This window comes from Aedes albopictus, chromosome 1, assembly GCF_035046485.1.
Source record: "Aedes albopictus strain Foshan chromosome 1, AalbF5, whole genome shotgun sequence".
In the NCBI taxonomy this organism is placed as follows: domain Eukaryota; kingdom Metazoa; phylum Arthropoda; class Insecta; order Diptera; family Culicidae; genus Aedes; species Aedes albopictus.
Genome location: NC_085136.1, coordinates 153,916,902 through 153,935,766, shown reverse-complemented (window position 1 = coordinate 153,935,766; position 18,865 = coordinate 153,916,902). Strand labels below are relative to the sequence as shown.

Here is an 18,865-nt window from a genome sequence, read left to right as displayed (position 1 = left end):
TGTCTACCAATATATATAGGTCTACCAATATATATATAGGTAATATGTCTACCAAGGTAATATGTCTACAACGAAGGAATCTTGAAAATCATGGACAGGAATCGACCTAACGGACGCAGTTCTTTTTTTTTTTTTTTTTCTTTATTAAAGAGGCTTTCAGCCAGACGCTGGTTCACCTCTCTACAGGACGCAGTTCTTGAAAACTGGAAAAAATAAATTTTAAAGAGTATCAAACAGCATAACCAATTTCAATAAAATATCTGTGAAGAATTTTTATCATGACGTAAGATTTACAACCTAGAATATCTCTAACAGATACTGGCTATTTCAATGTGATGTAAAAATGTTTCACTCGTTTTATTTTATTTTTTTTTATTTTCAACACAAAACTTGTAGAGGCATTCATTATATTTTCGCCTTTTTAGTTTTATAACCGAAGTTATAATGCTAACAAAGCAAATGAAAAAAAAATGTTATCTTTGTTTTAGTTGATTGATTAATGTATGTATTTTAACATAAACAAATGCATTGGGAATTACAATAAAAAGTTAGATAAAAAACACAGTTTTAATTGTTTTAATACCAATAATACTCATCTGAAAATTTAAAAAGCGATATTTTTTGTCGTATATTTAATGTAAAGTCAACCACAGTGTTAGAAATGTAGAACATGTCAACAAGAATACTATTTGGATTAACAAATATTAATGTCGAAAAGTTTTCGTAATAATTGATTTGTATGAAATTTGTGAATATTTTCTTTAAAAAATGACTATTAAAATAGCATCAGAAATCAAAGTGCCTTATCAGACCCGATTGTTAAGTCACTTTTGGTTTATTCTGGACATGACAAAGCATTGAAATTTTGATAGCACGGCTGCCAAAAAGTGCCTATTCAAAAAATATTCAATAGTGAAAATAGTGAAAAATTTTCAAAAAAATTGGTTTACTGGAGCAATTTTCAATTTTACAGAGTTGGTGTCTTCAGCAAGATTGTGTATTCCAGTAGTATTCACAAACTTGTAGAACATATCAGTTTGAAATTTTACGATATAATCATGGAAAAGTTCAAAAAACTGATTTTGAGGTTGTTTTTTAAACTTTCATATTTTCTCCCAATAAATGAAGTCCAAACTATATGGTGTCTTCAGCAAAGATACTTGAAATTACTTGTTCTACAACTTTGCTGAAGACATCTACCGCCTAAAAAATTATTTTGAAAAAATATTTTTTTGCTCGGGTTTACCCTACAGTTTTACCATACAGTGAATATGCATAAAGATAGAGACGATATTTCTGAACACATCTTCCAAAGACACCTATATGCTAAAATGTCATCTAACGGCTCTTAGAGGTTTTGATCGTCTTTTTTCAGAATGATCCCACTGTGTGCCGGCGGGACACCAGGAACCGGTTCCGGAACATTACCGATTCAGATATGGTCTAATACTGTTTTTCTGCTTACCGTTCATCAGGTTATCGAAAATGCCGCGGTTTGATGGGTCGCATGCATGAGTTTGTAACATTTTCATATCTGGCCCCTTCCTGGGGTACCGGCCCGGAACACCTAAATGGCCATAACTCCGGAACGGCTGGACCGATCCGAATCATTTTCAATAGGAAACAATGGGACCAGATTCCGCGCAGAATGCATCGTCGGTCATTAAAATCGGTTGAGGTTTACTGCCATAAAGTGACGTGAGTTTATTTTTGTACACACACATACACACACACACATACACGCACACACACATACACACACCGACATCACCTCAATTCATCGAGCTGAGTTGATTGGTATATGTATGCGACTTGACCCTCCGGGCCTTCTATCAAAAAGTCGTTTTTGGAGTGAACATATAGCCTTTCCAGTACACTTGGTGTACGAGAAAGGCAAAAACACATATCATTTGTAACATGATCGTTACAAAAAAATAATCGCCAAATGCTAATCAGGTTGCGTTTCACAAGCCGCTGCTATAGACACTATAGATTCCATAGACTCGCGGAGACATGGTTGAGCAATACGATTTTAGTGTGTTTTTCCGTGAATTTAGAGTGTACCGAGCGAATATGACGTCACGCAATCCATTGTCGCTATTGAAATCGTGACGTCATGCTCGTTTGGCTACACGAACTGACAGTTCGTTTGGCTACAGTTGTCTTCGCCTTCGCGAGTCTATGGAATCTATAGTGTCTATAGCCGCTGCTGGCTTGATGTTGGTAGTGAGTAGACGTCAAACGAGCAAAAACGATTAATATTTGTTTCAACCGTTGAAAACAAGGACGATGGAGAGCAGTCCTGCAAAATATTCGGAAAAATTGAATGGAAATTTAGCCCGGTCAGCTCTCGCTTTCAGCACGCTGCATGTGAGTGTGAGTACCTATTTCATTTCGCTCCCGTGTTGCTGATCGGAAAGCAACATTGACAGGAAAAACAAAACGAAGAAAATGAAAAAAGCTAAATATCGCTATCATAAAGGCCTGTCGAAAAATTGCAGCACTGCTACTCACTCTCCAATGGAGGGTGAGTAGAGTAAGACGTCTGTAAGTATGTGGCCTTAGTTCAGTCAAGATTTTGTTCTCTTACACATATTTATTACTGACTGCACCCGAAATTGGACTGACACAATAGTGTGCACACACCTTCAAAGTGTGATTGCAGCGCAGGGATACGTCGGATCGAATTGAGGTCTTCGGTGCACTTATTCCTTGTAAATGGAGGAATAAGTGCCCCGAAGACGTCGAGACGATCCGAGGCAAATGTGCACTTTTATCACACTTTTTAGGCGTACCATAAAAAGTGTGATAGTCCAATTTGGGATGTAGTCTGCAATATCACTTGCATTGACTTTGTTCATTTTTGTAGTTCCTGCGAAGCACCCTAGGATGCACCCAATGCTAATTCGCATCACTATCGGTAGCCTCTAATGTGGTCTGAGCCTATTTTCTTGCTAATCGTTCCTCATGGTTTAAAAAAGACCGCGGTTTGATGTGTCGCATGCTTCCGGCTGGACACCCTAGATCGGTCCCGGTACACTATCGGTAGCCTTTATAAAGATCTTCGTTGTGGTCTGAGCCTATTTTCTGGCTAATCGTTCATCACGTTATTCAAAAAGTCGCTGTTTAATGTGCCGCAGGCATGGGATTTGATCTCTACTACATTTGACCACTTCCAGCGGGACACCCGGAACCGGTTCCGGAACTCTATCGGTTGTTCCAAACATGATCTGAAACTATTTTCTTTTATTAACCGTTTATCAGGTTGCCTGAAGAGCTTGCGATTTGATGCGTCGCATGTAAGGTTTTGGTTAACTTTTGTACTTGGCTACTTCCGGCGTGACATCTGGAACCGGTTCTGCAACACTACCGGTTCCGATATGGTCTGAGAATGTTTTCCTGCCTACTGTTCATCAGGCTATCGAAAAGGCCGCTGTTTGATGTCGCATGTATGGGTTTGGTTCACTTTCATATTTGGCCACTTCCGGCGGAACACCCAGAACCGGTTCCGGCATACTACTGGTTCAGATATTGTCTGAGTCATCAGGTTATCGAAAAATCCGCTGTTTGATGTGTCGCATGTATGGGTTTGGTTCACTTTCATATTTGGCCACTTCCGGCGGGTCACTAGGAACCGGCTCCGGAACGCTACCGGTTCATATATGGTCCGAGAATATTTTCCTACCTACTGTTCATCAGGCTATCGAAAAAGCCGCTGTTTGATGTATCGCTTGTATGGGTTTTTTTCACTTTCATATTTAGCCACTTCCGGCGGAACACCCAGAACCGGTTCCAGAATACTACCGGTTCAAATATGGTCTGAGAATGTATTCCTGCCTACTGTTTATCAGGTTATCGAAAAATCCGCTGTTTGATGTGTCGCTTGTATGGGTTTGGTTCACTTTCATATTTGGCCACTTCCGGCGGGTCACCCGGAACCGGTTCCGGAACACTACCGGTTCAGATATGGTCCGAGACTATTTTCCTGTTTACCGTTCATCATGTTTTCGAAAGTGCCGCGGTTTGATGTGTCGCATGATTGGGTTTGTATCGTTTTCATATCTGGCCCCTTCCTGGGGTACCGATCCGGAACACCTAAATGGCCATAACTCCGGAACGGCTGGACCGATTCGAACCATTTTCAATAGGAAACAATGGGACCAGATTCCGCGTCGAATGAACCATGGGTCATTAAAATCGGTGGAGGTTTACTGCCAAAAAGTGATGTGAGTTTTTTTTGTACACACACATACACACACACATACATACATACACACACACAGACATCACCTCAATTCGTCGAGCTGAGTTGATTGGTATATGTGACTCGACCCTCCGGGCCTTCTATCAAAAAGTCATTTTTGGAGTGAACATATAGCCTTTCCAGTACACTTAGTGTACGAGAATGGCAAAAATAGTTTCTACTGATTGCGGCCAACCAACCAATTTTTATTTGATGTAGAATTAATCAGCGCATTCTTTGGGGTGCACCTCGATATATGTCATTGACTGGAATTGCCCATTTTGCCTCATTTTCCCCTAAAAAATACTGTTTTTCTGAATTAAAAATTAGTATCAACTGACCTACCATTTTGTTCTTTATGTAGAATTGACAGGTACATTTCACGAATCTCACCTCGATCCGTGTCATTGTCTGGAAGTGCTCATTTTGCCCCATTTTACCCTATAAATACTGTTTTTCTTGATTAAAAAATAGTTTTAACTGATTGCGGTTAACCAACAAATTTTTACCTAATGTAGAATTAACCGGCGCATACTTTGGGGCTCACCTTGATCTGTGTCATTGACTGGAAGTACCCATTTTGCCTTATTTTCCCCTAAAATACTATTTTTTCTGAATTAAAGAATTGTATCAACTGATTGTGGCTAATCAATCAATTTTTACTTGATGTAGAATTAACCGGCTTATACTTTAAGGTGCACGTCGTTCTATGTCTTTGGGTGGTGGTGCCCATTTTGCTCAATTTTCCCCTAAACTACGGATTTTCTATATTTAAAAATAATTTCAATTGATTGCAGCTAACCAATATTTTTTTCCTGATGTAGAATCGACCTATGCATACTATGGAATACACCTCGCGCTATGCGTTAGTTTGAAGTTACCCGTTTCGCCCCGTTTTCTCCTAAAATACTGTTTTTCTGGGTTAAAAAAGTTAGTTCCAACTAATTGCGGTTAACCAAGCAATTTTTTTCCTAATGTGAAACTAATCGATGCATTATATGAGGCAAAATTTGTTCTGAGTCATTGAAGTGCCCATTTTTCCTCTTTTCCCCCTAAAACACTGTTTTTCTTGTTTGAGAAACAATTTCAACTAATTTAAGCTAACAAAACAAGTTTTTCCTCATGAAGAATTGATCAGTGCATATTGTTAGACAAACTTGGTGTCATTGACTGGAAGTGGTCATTTTGTCCTATTTTCCCCTAAAACACTGTTTTAGTTAGTTGTAACAAACTTTTTAACTCAGAAAAATGGGGAGAAACCGGCAATTTCAGACTAACGCATAGTGCGAGGTGTATCCCACAGTATGCATAGGTCGATTCTACATCAGGAGAAAAAAAAATTGGTTAGCTGCAATCAATTGAAACTATTTTTTAATCCAAGAAATTCGTGGTTTAGGGGAAAATGGAGCAAAATAGGCACCACCACACGCTATGTCCAGAGGGAAGTATTATGAAAAGTGAATGTACCTCAAAGTTTATTCGCTAGAACTGTATTTTTGTACCTCTAGATTCAGAATATGTGCGATTTAAAATAATCCATCTTGGGTTTTTTTTTTCATACATTTTTATATGGGATGAAATGACTTTTTTCGCGATTTGTATGGGAAAATAGGAAAAAATCAAACAAATAAAAAAAATAGAAAAAACCAAGATGAAATATTTTAAACCGCACAGATTCTGAAACTAGAGGTCCAAACCTACGATCCTATGGAATAACATATGAGGTACATTCGATTTTCATAATACTTCCCTTTGGACATAGCGTGCACCACCCAAAGACACAGAAAGAGGTGTGCCCCAATATGCGCCGGTTGATTCTACATCAAGTAAAAATTGATTGGTTAGCCGCAATCAGTTGCAACATTTCTTTAATTCAGAAAACCAGTAATTTTAGGGGGAAATGGGGCAAAATGGACACTTACACTCAATTCCGGTGACTGAAACTATCACCAATCGATTCCTTGGCATTTTTCAATTCGGAAAAGATGGACTTCAAAGATCACAATCAGCCGCAATAATTAGGTGCCTTTTTGGGTCGATTTTTCCCCACTGTGGTCGTTGTACGACGCGTTTCATAGTATCGGGCCTAGCAATAACCCGTGCGGTATCCCGCATTGGTGTTTTAGCTCACCACTCTTTTGTCGGTGTTGTAAAAGAACACCCTGTTCTGGAAAAAGCTCTCTAGGATTCGACATAGGCACTTCGGGACTCCTCCTAAGTAATATATGGCGGTCTCGATAACGACACAACTGACTCTGTTGAACGTGTTCTTCACGTCTAGTGTATAGCATAGTAGCGGTTCGATTTTTTTGGAGTGCTATTTCGGCCGTTTTGTTTATTGACTTCGGGGCGTCCACTGTAGAACGTACTTTCCGAAAGCCAAACTGGTTATACAAGAGCCCAGAGTCATTTGACCTCTCGGTTTAGACCGTCATGTCAACACCGAAAGAATAATCCACTCCAATAGCTTCTCGGCGGAGTCTAGGAGACAAACCGATCTGTACACAAACGGGTCCCCAAATTGCTTCCCGTGTTAAGGCAGTGGATCCCTTGCCTTTCCGGAAGTTCGCCTTGCACATCTGTAAAGCCACTTTAAAAATTTCAGGGCGGGCTTCGATGGTCACCTTATTGGCTACGACCGGAATACCATGTGGATCCGGTTCCTTGTGAAACTTGAGCAACTTCGCTATTACGACGAGTTCATATGTTACCAGGAAGTCGTGGCTTTTATCGCTTTGGCCATAGCCCAAAGAAACATTTTGATAGCCAACTTGTCTTGTTGACAATCATCATAAAACCATAAGGTTTTCAAGATCTTAAGTGGCATACCGGGAGAACATTCCGAGGGTGAAGATGAGCTCTTGGTTTTAGCCATGACTACCCTGTAGAAATAACCCGAGGAATTCGTGTTGGCTGACTGGCAGAGGTTATTGAAGCTTACGCGGCTTAATCCTTTTGTTCATGCCAGTTTAGCCGTCTTGTAGGCTCCAATTCATTTCATTCTACACTCATCGATACAAGCTCATTGTATCATTCCCCTAGACGTTACGCAGGAAGCGCGGGGTCCTGCAATTTCCGGGCACCACCAGTACACTGGTCGCCGCCCAGTAATGATTGTCTTGCTATTGCAGTGCCGTACGTCGACTGAGAGTTTCAACTAGGCTATCGATGGTATCGATGGTACTGTAACTAACATCCTCCATACTCGAGTCCCTACCGAAGCGCCAGATGATAACTATGCGTGTACCCATTGCCATTTTCAGCCAGGTCATAGAGTCAAGCATAGTTCAGCCTCTTGTGTTTGTCAAGCGGTTGCCTAATTCGATAACCCAGGTGTTGAAGCCTCCACCGATGACCATTAAGCCTAATCCCGTCAGAGCGCTTAATAGTGAAGCTAGCAAGCACGAGAGCTGGTTTATCGACCAGTTCTATCTGGGTACCATTAAGCTTGTCTATTAGGAGGGGAGAGAGGGGGATTTACAATACAACTATTGTACATGAAAACGACCAGTTATAAAGGTCGCCGCTAGCTTGGCATTATCCGCCACCCAGTTTCCGTTATCTGGGCAATCTCTCAAGGCATCTTTCGACTCCCATGTCCCGGGGCGTTTAGTAGGGGAGAGTTTTCGTTATGTTAAACATTTACCTTGATTAATTGTATATTTCACGGTTAAATCGAGCCGTTCAAATAAGGAGTTGTGGCGCTAAGTGACCAGCTTGTTGCCATTTGACGACCACTCTCGTCACGATTTAAAGGTTGATGCGGCCAGAGCTCTTTCCAAATCGATGGGATTAGGAGGCTGCTGTGGTACCGGACCATAGCTACCATAGGTTGGCTTTAGAATTGTGTGGAATACCAACGCAACCGATGTCGGCGACTTGTAAGCCTGTGATAGTTGTGACTCTATCTGTGTAACACGGAGTATCGTGAGCAGTGGTCGTAAATGATCGCTCAGGACCGCGGTTGCAATTTCGAAGGCTGTCGAGTGATGGGGCCAGCCTATTACTCAAAGAGATTTTATAGCGTTTTAGTGTGACGATCGTAATTTAGTGATGACTCTTCAGATAATCTTGACGGGGTGGGGGTAGATTGGGGGATGGTACACTAGGGTGGGGCTAATTTCAAAAAATCTCTTCAATATATGATTTCCCAAGTGGAAAGTGATCTACTAGTCGAAATAAGTCAGCTGTACAAAAATGAACGATTTCGGTTGATATTTAGGGGTGGCGCAAAGGGTTCAAGTGAAATTTTTGCTAGAACAAACTTTCAAAAATCATTTCAAATTTAATTTTCAAACTTATTTTTTCTAGACTACTGGTTTCTGAGATATTTGAAAAAAAAATTTCGTTTTACAGTATTTTTTCGGGTTTGGTACCAAAATATGACATTTTTCTCAAATATCTCAGAAACCAGTGGAGATATCGCAATTTTGAGCACAAATTTGGCCCAATTGGGTTCTAGAATCACCGATTTAGTCTAGAAAAAATAAGTTAGAAAATTAAATTTGAAATGATTTTTGAAAGTTAGTTCTAGCCAAAATTTCACTTGAACCCTTTGCGCCACCCCTAAATATCAACCGAAATCGTTCATTTTTGTACAGCTGACTTATTTCGACAAGTGGATCACTTTCCACTTGAGAAATCATGTATCGGAGAGATTTTTTGAAATTAGCCCCACCCTAGTGGTACACGATGGTGTCGGGAGATAGTTTGGTATTCGTTCGCTGCCGACGGAGTGCCACCGCCTGCCGGTCGGTCCCCTGGTCCTATATCTAAGTTAGTTTTAGCTAATCTCGGGGCGGATAGCCACACCGTCCACCATCGACCGACAGTTGTCGGTTGAAATCGCCTGCCGGGCAACTCACGCTGGTCGTCGCCTTTACCTTGGACGGTCTACCAGGCGCTTCATGCCCCACGCGGACCGAGCGGAAAACTGCATGATCTCGTTCATCATTGTCGAACTACTAGCAAAGAAAAAGCTATCAATTTAGATAAACTTCTCTTGCGCGCATCGACAGCGCTTCGCTATTCGGTCAGAAGGTCGTATTATTTCTTGGCCACCGCCTTCCAACATGTGGTGTTTTTGTAGGCCCTGTTTAGGGTCCTTGTTAAGTTATTCCGCTTGCTATTGTAGGCGATCAGCTCATCGAGTTGTTGTTACGGTTCAGTGCCCGCATAAGGTCTGTTCAACTCTACCGTCATTCCTCCACGTGAATCTTCTGGCTGCTCTGAAGAGGAAGGGAGAGGTAGGGTGGTTTGAGGGGGGGGGTATACTCCAGCTTGCTACTTGTGGTGTCGATCTCAAGCTGTCCCTCTCTGCCAATGAAGTCGTTGCCAATAATCCTTGTTGTGGTGGTTGACAAAGCCTATTGTGAGGCTAAGCTTAGAAACCCGGATCAGGTGTGTTCATCTGAACCAACTGCCACCCAGTTAGTTGCCTAAACTTTATACAGATCGGGAACGTACCTTAAACCCTGACTATGGAAGACGACGCCGACAGTAACTCATCTGCCATTTCAGGTCAGTGTCATCCGACATAGACATAGACGTTAATAGTAATGCTAATACTGGCTTTGTTGCCAATTCCATTGTGGTAAACAATGATCAGGAGCGGTACCACGTCGTTTGTGCAGAGTTGATTCCGTATGTTTCGGATTTCTGAAGGCCCACTACTGCTGCTCGATCACTTTCCGAAGTAAGCGTCAAAAAGGTGGTAAGTGTGTGGATATGGTTCGCAAGAAAAAATCCTAGGATGTTACCAAATCTATCCGTCTGTGGAATGGTGTTTCTATGTTACGAATAGGCTCTGGAACGGGTCAACTTATTTACAAAATTCTTCCACTGCTGCATTCAAGCAGGACACTGACGTGTTTTTGTGATGAAATAGTTGGGAAAAGTGCCCACTAAAGCAAGAAAAAAAGGGGAAATTCCTAAATTATGTGTTGCGGGGACACTCTTATTTTCTTCGATTCGTGGATCATTTCGGAAAAAAGTGCTTTTTTAGTCCTGGACAATTTGCCATTCTAATAACGCAGTAGGCAGAACAGTCAGTGTTTGCCGCGATAGCTAATTAGTGCGATTCGATATCTGTCCAAAATGGGATTCCAGGAACAAGAAGAAGATCATTGTCATAACCACCAAATCCGGCGACATTCCCAAAACATTGATGAAAATTTACAACTTTATTGTCTTGACAATCGATTAGATTAGATTAAATTAGATTGACAATCGAAATTTCAATAATTTTTTTTTCTTCTCCTTACAGATTACACTTTTGCTCCTTGTCGCCCTACCATTGCTGGTACTGTCATCTCCAATCGATTCATCAAGTAATGCCTCCGTGGAAGATATCGATAGATCCGATCTCACGAGAGCCAAACGTTCCGGTTTCAGTCTTGTTTCCGGTCTTAAAAACGTAAGTATTCACATAATCCTTTCTCACGAACGCGCACCAAACTGCAACTCATGCCATCCATCAATCCATCCATCGTATCGTTGACGACCGAATGACCGAATGTGCACACACCCACCGAAAATCACCCATTCGCACCTTTCCAGACACTACTATCGGGAATAGGACAAGCGTCGGCCTCGCTAGCAGCTAGCAGCGCCGGGACGGCATCTTCTAGCATTGCAATGCACTCTTCGAGCGGAGGCTCCAGTAGTGGAGGGCACTCGTACGAAAAGCCGCACTCGTACGATAGTCCGCACTCGTACGAAAAGCCTCACGTAAGTTGCACACTCTTTCAATGTACACTTCATTTCTTGAGGGATTTTCATTAGAACACATATACGCACGAACCTGCAAACACATTCCGGACGGACACCGCATAGGTTTAAGGGCGGACGGGACGGTCGGGGAAATATCCGCCATTGCTCTGTTGCTACTAAGATGGTAATCTCAGATTCTACTTCATATTTTGCAACAAAAACCTATCACTGTGTATGCTCACTTGCAGTGCATATGCTGATTGTTTTTCAGCATCTTCAGTGCGATAGAACTCGAGATTACCATCTTCAAAATCGCGAGGCAAATTGTTAGAAAGAGAGGCAAGATAGGAAAAATAACACGGCGTCCCGTTTCACCTTAACTGAGATAATTAAATTCTAATGAAACAGAAACTATTCAAATTGTTGTTTCCATGGCAGCAAATAAAACTTTATTCCAATTGCACAAACAAGCAAAAGACTGCTTCAACCATCACAATCACGTTAGTTACACCACAGTGACACAATTATTCAATAATGTTACAGTTATTAAATAATTATCAGTTTATATCACACATTTACTTCTACTTTTTTCAAACGTTGCACATGACTTTTGATGGATGAACTAGATCATTTCACCGAAAATTGTCACACTTTAGGTAATCATGGGGCTTTTGACATTTTCAGCATCTTTGTTCCCTTATCATCATGGGTTTTAAGGCCTTTTGAACTAAACAAATGTTGAATTTATTTAAAACTAGAAATATTGATTGCACCATCCGAAATATGCAACCGTTTAGTTACATCAACCTTTGGTGGTCAAAAAACTGACCACCGGAACTAACAAATATTCCTCTCAGTGTATTGTGTATTGTCCTAAAAGTTCTAAAAATAGCATTAAACATCTTCAAATGAATCATTTTAATCCAACAAGCAACAACAACAAGTTCTCGGGCTATAATTTTTCGAAGGATTTCTAAATGATAGATAGCACATCTCCGATACTTTCGACGTCATCGACGTCATTCGACCTATCGTTGCGCTAACATCGACTCTGACCACCTCCGTCATCAATAGTGTACGGTATCAGCGATCGACTAACAACTAGAACGACTGAAGCAACTGGATTCTGCCTCAGCATACGAGCAGAATATAGACTAGTGTAGCCAGGAGAACGCTAGCTTAATGTGCCTCTTCTAGAGCACAGTTGGAGTACAGTACATGCAGCGAGCACGATCAGAGGAAGAGCGAAACGAACGGCGGGTGGTGTTCGCCGCTGCAAAAGCCGCGCTTAAGACCGAGATAAGAGCAAGCAAAAAGGCCTATGTGCAGTTGCGAGCGCGTACCGTACCGTGTCACACATTACGCTCTGCGTCATCATTGGTATGGTGCCTATCAGCATTTTTATCAGTGAGGACATGGAGTGCTTCGAAATGCGCGGCACAAGAGGCATACGCAGGACTGCCAGGATGGCCTCCATGGTCAAATGGCAGCGCGCGTGGGACAGCTCCACCAAAGGAAGGTGGACCCATAGGTTAATACCGAGGGTAGATAGTTGGATTAATAGGCGCCATGGGGAAGTTACATTCCACCTGACACAGGTCCTTTCAGGTCATGGTTGCTTCCGACAGTATCTACACCGTTTTGGACATGCGGATTCTCCCGAATGCCCAGTGGGAGGACACAACTTCGGACAATTTTTTTTCTTTCCTTCTAAACCTTAGGGGGAAAAATCTGCTCAACAAACACCCTCACAGGAAGATTGGGGTAGTGTGAGGTTTAGCCGTCTTCTACAACAAAAGTAAACGTAAGGACTACTCTATCCTCGACCCACTAAAACACATTCCTATGGTCGCCAAACCCTTCGTCTCTCCGGAACCACCAAGAAGGCATTGCTTCAGAGAGGGACTAGTACACATCGCACCCTCAAGGTTAGCTGCGTAGCCTAGCAGCAACGAACATCGATGGCTCGCTCTGGAGAGTCCAGAGAGTCCATCACGGTAACATGCTGGCGCTTAGCCAGTTTCCCGAGTGGTCCTCGCCACTCCCTTTGTCCTCGGAAGGCGGGCAGGGTCAACCCCGCCCACGCCCAACTGCTTTGCAGACATCAAGAACTGATGCCCACGTGCAACCCGATCTGACCTGCAGAAGGCAAGGGTATCACTACCCTTCAGGCCCTATCAGCTGCACCAGAAGGTTGCTGACAGCAGGGTCTCCACCTGCCCCGACCCTTGCCGGGGACCTTCGATCTTCGGACAATTTGGTCCACAGGATGTGTAGGGATGAGTTTGACTGGAATGCCGTTTCAACGGCTATCATCCGTATCGTCTGGAAGTTACAGAGGAGGTGGCGCGTGGACTCGAAGAATGACTAGTCCACATGCAGTACAAGAGGTGGTCCAGGGGTTCGAAGTCGGCTTCGTACGTCATACCGGTGCCCTACGGTCGAGATCGACCCTTACAGCGATTAAGTGGCCGCGGAGAGGAAGTCCCGGTAGCGGTGTTGTCGTGGCGTCGGTCTTCTGGGTTGGATCCAAGCCCGCGGTTGGAAAGGGGTCCCCGGCAAAGGTCGGGGTAGGTGAGACCCTGCTGTCTGCAACCTTCGGGTGCAGCTGATAGGGCCTGAAGGGTAGTGATACCCTTCCTTTGCGGGCAGGTCAGATCGGGTTGCACGTGGGCATCAGTTCTTGATGTCTGCTAAGCAGTTGGGCGCGGGTGGGGTTGACCCTACCCGCCTTCCGAGTACAAAGGGTGTGGTGAGGACCACTCGGGAAACTGGCTAAGCGCCAGCATGTTACCGTGATGGACTCTCCAGAGCGAGTCATCGATGTTCGTTGCTGCGGGTGCGATGTGCACTAGCCCCTCTCTGATGCAATATCTTCTTGGTGGTTCCGGAGAGATGAGACCTTCTAAACGCGTTCCGTCAAGCGTCGTCTTCTTCTTCTTCTTTTTCTTCTTCTTCTTCTTCTTTATAGAGTCATAGAGTCCTCACTTGGACTTGACCTGCCTAGCTTCAACTTAGTGTTCTTTGAGCACTTCCATAGTTATTAATTGAAGGGCTTTCTTTGCCTACCATTGCATGAATTTGTATATTGTGAGGCAAGTACAATGATACACTATGCCCAGGTAGTCGAGAAAATTTTCCCGACTAGAACGGGAATCGAGCCCGCCGTCTACAGATTAGCGATCCATAGCCTTGACCACTAGACTACTGGAGACCCCAGTCAAACGTGCAGGGAATGATTTTTACTTTGATGTATACCCTCAGGATTCTGTATGGACGACCTGTAATCAGCATCCAAGAAGTGGACACCGTGAACCAGTTCAGCGTATGATGGAGGCCTGTGATATTCTTCATTACACCAACAAAGTTACCCATGAAAATGTTTGACACTTCTCAGGTCATTTTGACAAACCACTCACATGCACGAAAAAGACGGATTATATATTCTACTTTATCAATCTTGTTGTCGTCCTTTTTATGCTCATGTTACATCTGCCAAAATGACCTCACATGTGTCAGTCATTTTGAGGTTAGGTTCGTTGGTGTAATGAAGAATGGTCCACTGCACGAATTCATGCTGGCCTGCTTACTCTCACAGAAAATTTGACGTTTGAGAGGGACACCGCTTAAACGTCAAATTTCGTGTGAGAGTAAGCAGGCCACAATCAATTCGTGCAGTAATCCAAAGGAGACTTTATGTATAACGTTTCCCTAAGGTACGGATTGCTGAAAAGGCTGCCGCCAACGTTAATGCTAGATTGGGCAAGGTTTTCTAAGAATCACCCCAACCCAAACCTCCTGGACTTCCGCTTCGTTTCCAATTCCATAGATGGTGGCCACTAAGACAGAACAATGGCAAAAGATGCATTGGCGCAATGCAAACGCTTTAAGGAGGTTAGTTACGATTGGTTAGTTTTGCGGGAGTTAAACATCTACCAAAAGTACGAAAGCGTAACAGTCCGTGCAAGCAGAAAAGGGAATGCGGCACAAATTGATGCTTCTATCTGCATTATACCTTTCAACACAACACAGATGCGAATGCACCAATGCACAGCGACGGCATCTGAGGTTTCGTTCCGATCTCCGGAAATCCAACAAAATCAAGCTACAAGCACCAGCTGTAATGTACACCAAGGACAGTTCGAGAACTTTTGGTGCCATACTTCGCACAGCTTAGCCTTCCTACATAAATCCAAGATTTTATCTAAGATGTTGACGTTGACTAATACCACTTTCGAGGAGTTGTACAGAAGCAGTGGAGTACTGCCGTAGTACCAGCACTAATGGAAAAGAGTTTGGCAGAAGCTCTGTTTCAAAAAGTTAGCTTACAGATTTCTAACGTTACGAGCCCCAATAGAAAAATTCATATTCGGCGAAGTGCATGCAGTCGAGAAACTAAGCGCAGACGATGCTAATTCGCGAGATGCAGGAGAAGTACCACCCAAGTAACCATTAGCACTTTAGTTCGCCTTTATGGGCTTATAGGGCCATTGCTCAGCTAATATAGGGTACGCTAGTTCAAGATTAGTATTGTATAGGCACGCGAGGCGAATAATAATGCGTCGTGGTTACTTGTGCACTATCTGAAGGACCTATCAGGGGAATCGTCTAAATAAGACAGTCCACGGCTTCTCATCAGGCTGGATCATGAGAGTCTGGGTAACGAGATGAAATACCGTGAAGGCAAACAAAACGCGCATATAGCAGTGAAGACTCGCCTGTTGAAGATGATTTTTGGATGTTGTTCTCGCACCAAATCGTACAAGTAGCTGCACGAGGCTTTGAAACAGTATTTTTCTCCGGAAAATATGGGAATCAGCAAGCCGAGCATATTTCTGTCCAACGATGATCGTGGGGCAAACGAACTGCTGCAAACACTTACCAGCAGTAAGTACCATTACTATGAATCCGAGCTTCTGTGGTGATACGATGATGTTCGGCTTCCAGACCGCAGGTTTATGGCACTATGTTAATTGGAGTGTTCACGGCATCGTCTATGATCATTATGTCGACGACATGCTGATCAGTATCGATAATGGTTTTGACCATCTTGGGTCGATCAAAGCCCTTTAGCCCTGGAGAGTATTCTTCGACTGTGACTAGCAAATCCACGATTGTCACTTCGAGAAGTGGCTCACGTAGCTACAGTTTCTTCCTAGTGTAGTGAACTCAAGATTCCTCGTTGATAGCGGACCGTTATGTTTGCAGAAAAATACGCTTCGAATAAACAGTTGAACAATGGATAAACAAACCGCTCTTAAGCTATTATTCAGCTATCATTGTTAGTTGAGATATTTTTCAAACATAGCCTTTGTAAACATATGCGAGAACGGCTTCGCGGTCAGTCAAAACCAGGGTGGCTCCGATAATGTTTCTCACCCCTCGCTGATCTTCAAGCAGCAGTTATCGGAACCAGGCTGGCAGACATGGACTATGAGCATAAGAGTGGGTCAACGTGGTATGGTGAAAATTTAAATTTGATCGCATCAACCCGGAACAACGGTTTTTCAATCTGTATAAGCGTCCAAAACAACTATGCAAAATTTAGAAGTGATTGATTGCGTCCCCGTATTCCGAATTGCGATTGAAATTTGTGTAGAAATTAGTATGGGAAAACGTATTTTTTTGCATTTTATTCATAAGTTGAATTCTTCTGTCTAATAGCATGTAACTAATGACAGTACCCAAGCAACCAAAAGTTCGGATAAAATAGCATGTTTGGGCTTAATCAGCTATTCGAAGGTATATGAATAGCATTATATTCAGCTCACTTTTTAAGTAATTAACCGAACTTGAGTTCACAAAAAGTATACTTGTGTCGCTGAAAGGAACGCTATTCAGCTTAAAAATAAGCTTCGAAAAAATGAAAAAAATGCGCTTAGTCCTCAAAAGTAATTTATTATTATGAGACATTAGTACATGTGTAATCCAAATTGACTAATACCTTGAAATAATTTTTAATGTTTTTACTTACTGAGAATTGAACTCGGGTTCTCCTCGTTGAAAGCCGGCACTTAACCACTACTCCATGTATGTGTTGTTAGGCACTGCGGGATTTTACTCAATGTGCTGATATCATTTAGTAGAGCTCAATCAAATTCGTGTGTAAACTTTCTCTGAACCTCAAGCCGAAGGTTCGAAAGAAGTTTACGTGGAACTTCTTGTGAACTTACATAGTTTGACATTTTTAGTTTGTTTTAGTTCGTAATTGAAACAAGTGCAAAGCAATTAATTAGTGCCAGTGCCAATCATTCATAAAAGTTTATAAGTTTTCAGTGACAACGATCGCGTCGATTACCGGCACGCTGGTGCGACAAGTGAGACGGGGTTGAAACATCCAGCAAAGCTGGAAGACTTTTATCCGAAAAAAAAACTCCTTCGGAATCCTGGGCAGAACAGTTTTCCGATGCGGGGGTAGCCTTTGAGCCACACAATACGGCTGCTTTGGGTTGATTAGAAGTAAGTTTGTTGAAATATTATAGTGAAACAAAGTGTACTTGTGAAATTAACACAAACTGTGGCTGCTGCGCTCGATTTCCGAGTGATTTAATTGAATGAGAACTTCTCCCCGACCCCGCTGTCGCCGAAGTTCAAATGAAGTTCACTTTTGGTACGGTTAATATTTATCCGAGCTTTGAGTAGTAAGTTCAAAACAAGTTCGGAACGGAACATTTCAAGTTGTTGTAATCTGTCCAAATGAACTATATTTGAGTTTTAAAGGCACGAAAAAGTGTTACGTTTCTAAATTGTATTGTGTGATTCTTATTATTTGTGCAATAAATAGTGTAAAAGTAAATAAAAAAATAGAAGCCAAACAATAGATTACAATTAAATCATGCATCTGCCACACCGTGCTTCAAACAACGCCCACCTTCGTTCACGTTACGATTACCCACTTTTCGCCACTTTCGCCTAACGGCGCCACTGCGCGTCGATGGAGATGGCCAACAAGAATGACAGCCGACGGCGACGAAGGTTGGAGAAGCCGATAAACGAACGAAAGAGCTCTCTTCTTCCCGAACTATCGTGCAGTGAGGTCGTTTTTCGTGTTCCGCTACCGTAATTAAGAGAAGTGTGATCCCGGTTGTCGTGTTAGCGAGACGAATAGTGGAATTCGGAGTCGGAAAGACTGTTCAGTGTGCACCGCTTCACAGGGGAACCGTAATCCATGACCGGAGTCAGAAGATCAGCCACCGGAAGGAGGTCCGGCAGACCGTCGGCCTCGAGAATGCACTCTGGTCCGTCAAACTTTGCACTCGAGTTGAGGTTAGGGAACGATCCTTCTGGCACAATCGACGACGAACCGCGGCAAGGGTGTCGCGTGATGGAAGGCGGCGAGTTACGCCATTCAGCAACGAACGGGATGAGGGAAGATTCACGGCTGAGTTCGGAGCAAGCGCGGGAAGTGGCCAAGTCCTCCGGAGATTTCGACGCAGCAACATCTCATCGCCGTGGGGCGGGCCGTTGTTGGACTACCGGGAAGGTGGTGGAAGCACCAGTGGTAATCGATGTGAGTAGACTATTACGAGAAATGAACAGTGGCGTAGGAAGGTAGGGTCAGATAGGCAGGAAAATGTTGTAAATACAGCTGATAACATCCAGAAGTTTTTCTTTTAATGTGATGAGAAAGGAAGAGTCTCAAAAATGCTACAAAAGTTCAACATGAGTTCGGTTAATATTTGATTGAATTCGTTCTTAAAGTTCAACATAAGTTCTTTCTGAACCTTTTTTCGACTTCAATGTCGTTTTGAAGAGATGTCAAAAGCTTGTACATGTACTTCCAAGTTCATAACTAATACATGAGGAACTTTTTGGAGATTTAAGTTCAACGAAACTTGAATTGAACCAAACTATAGGCTATAGGCTAGGATATGCCAAAAAACTTTGCCGAAGACCGCAAAGTGATCCGAC

General features: G+C 42.8%; 1 protein-coding gene across 5 annotated transcripts in view; it reads left to right on the top strand.

The window, feature by feature from the left end:
• Positions 1 to 18,865, top strand: part of LOC109424678 (uncharacterized) — a 190,732-nt gene that overhangs the window by 125,824 nt on the left and 46,043 nt on the right. For 4 of the 5 annotated variants that reach the window (XR_009996225.1, XR_009996226.1, XR_009996224.1 and 1 more), the window contains exons 3-4: positions 10,509 to 10,658; positions 10,802 to 10,972. Coding sequence is in view for 1 of the 5 variants with exons in the window: in XM_062845613.1 (XP_062701597.1) it covers positions 10,509 to 10,658; positions 10,802 to 10,972 (321 nt within the window). In the remaining 4 variants the exon portion in view is untranslated. The remainder of the gene's footprint in view (positions 1 to 10,508; positions 10,659 to 10,801; positions 10,973 to 18,865) is intronic. The other variant, XR_009996227.1, reaches the window with a different exon arrangement.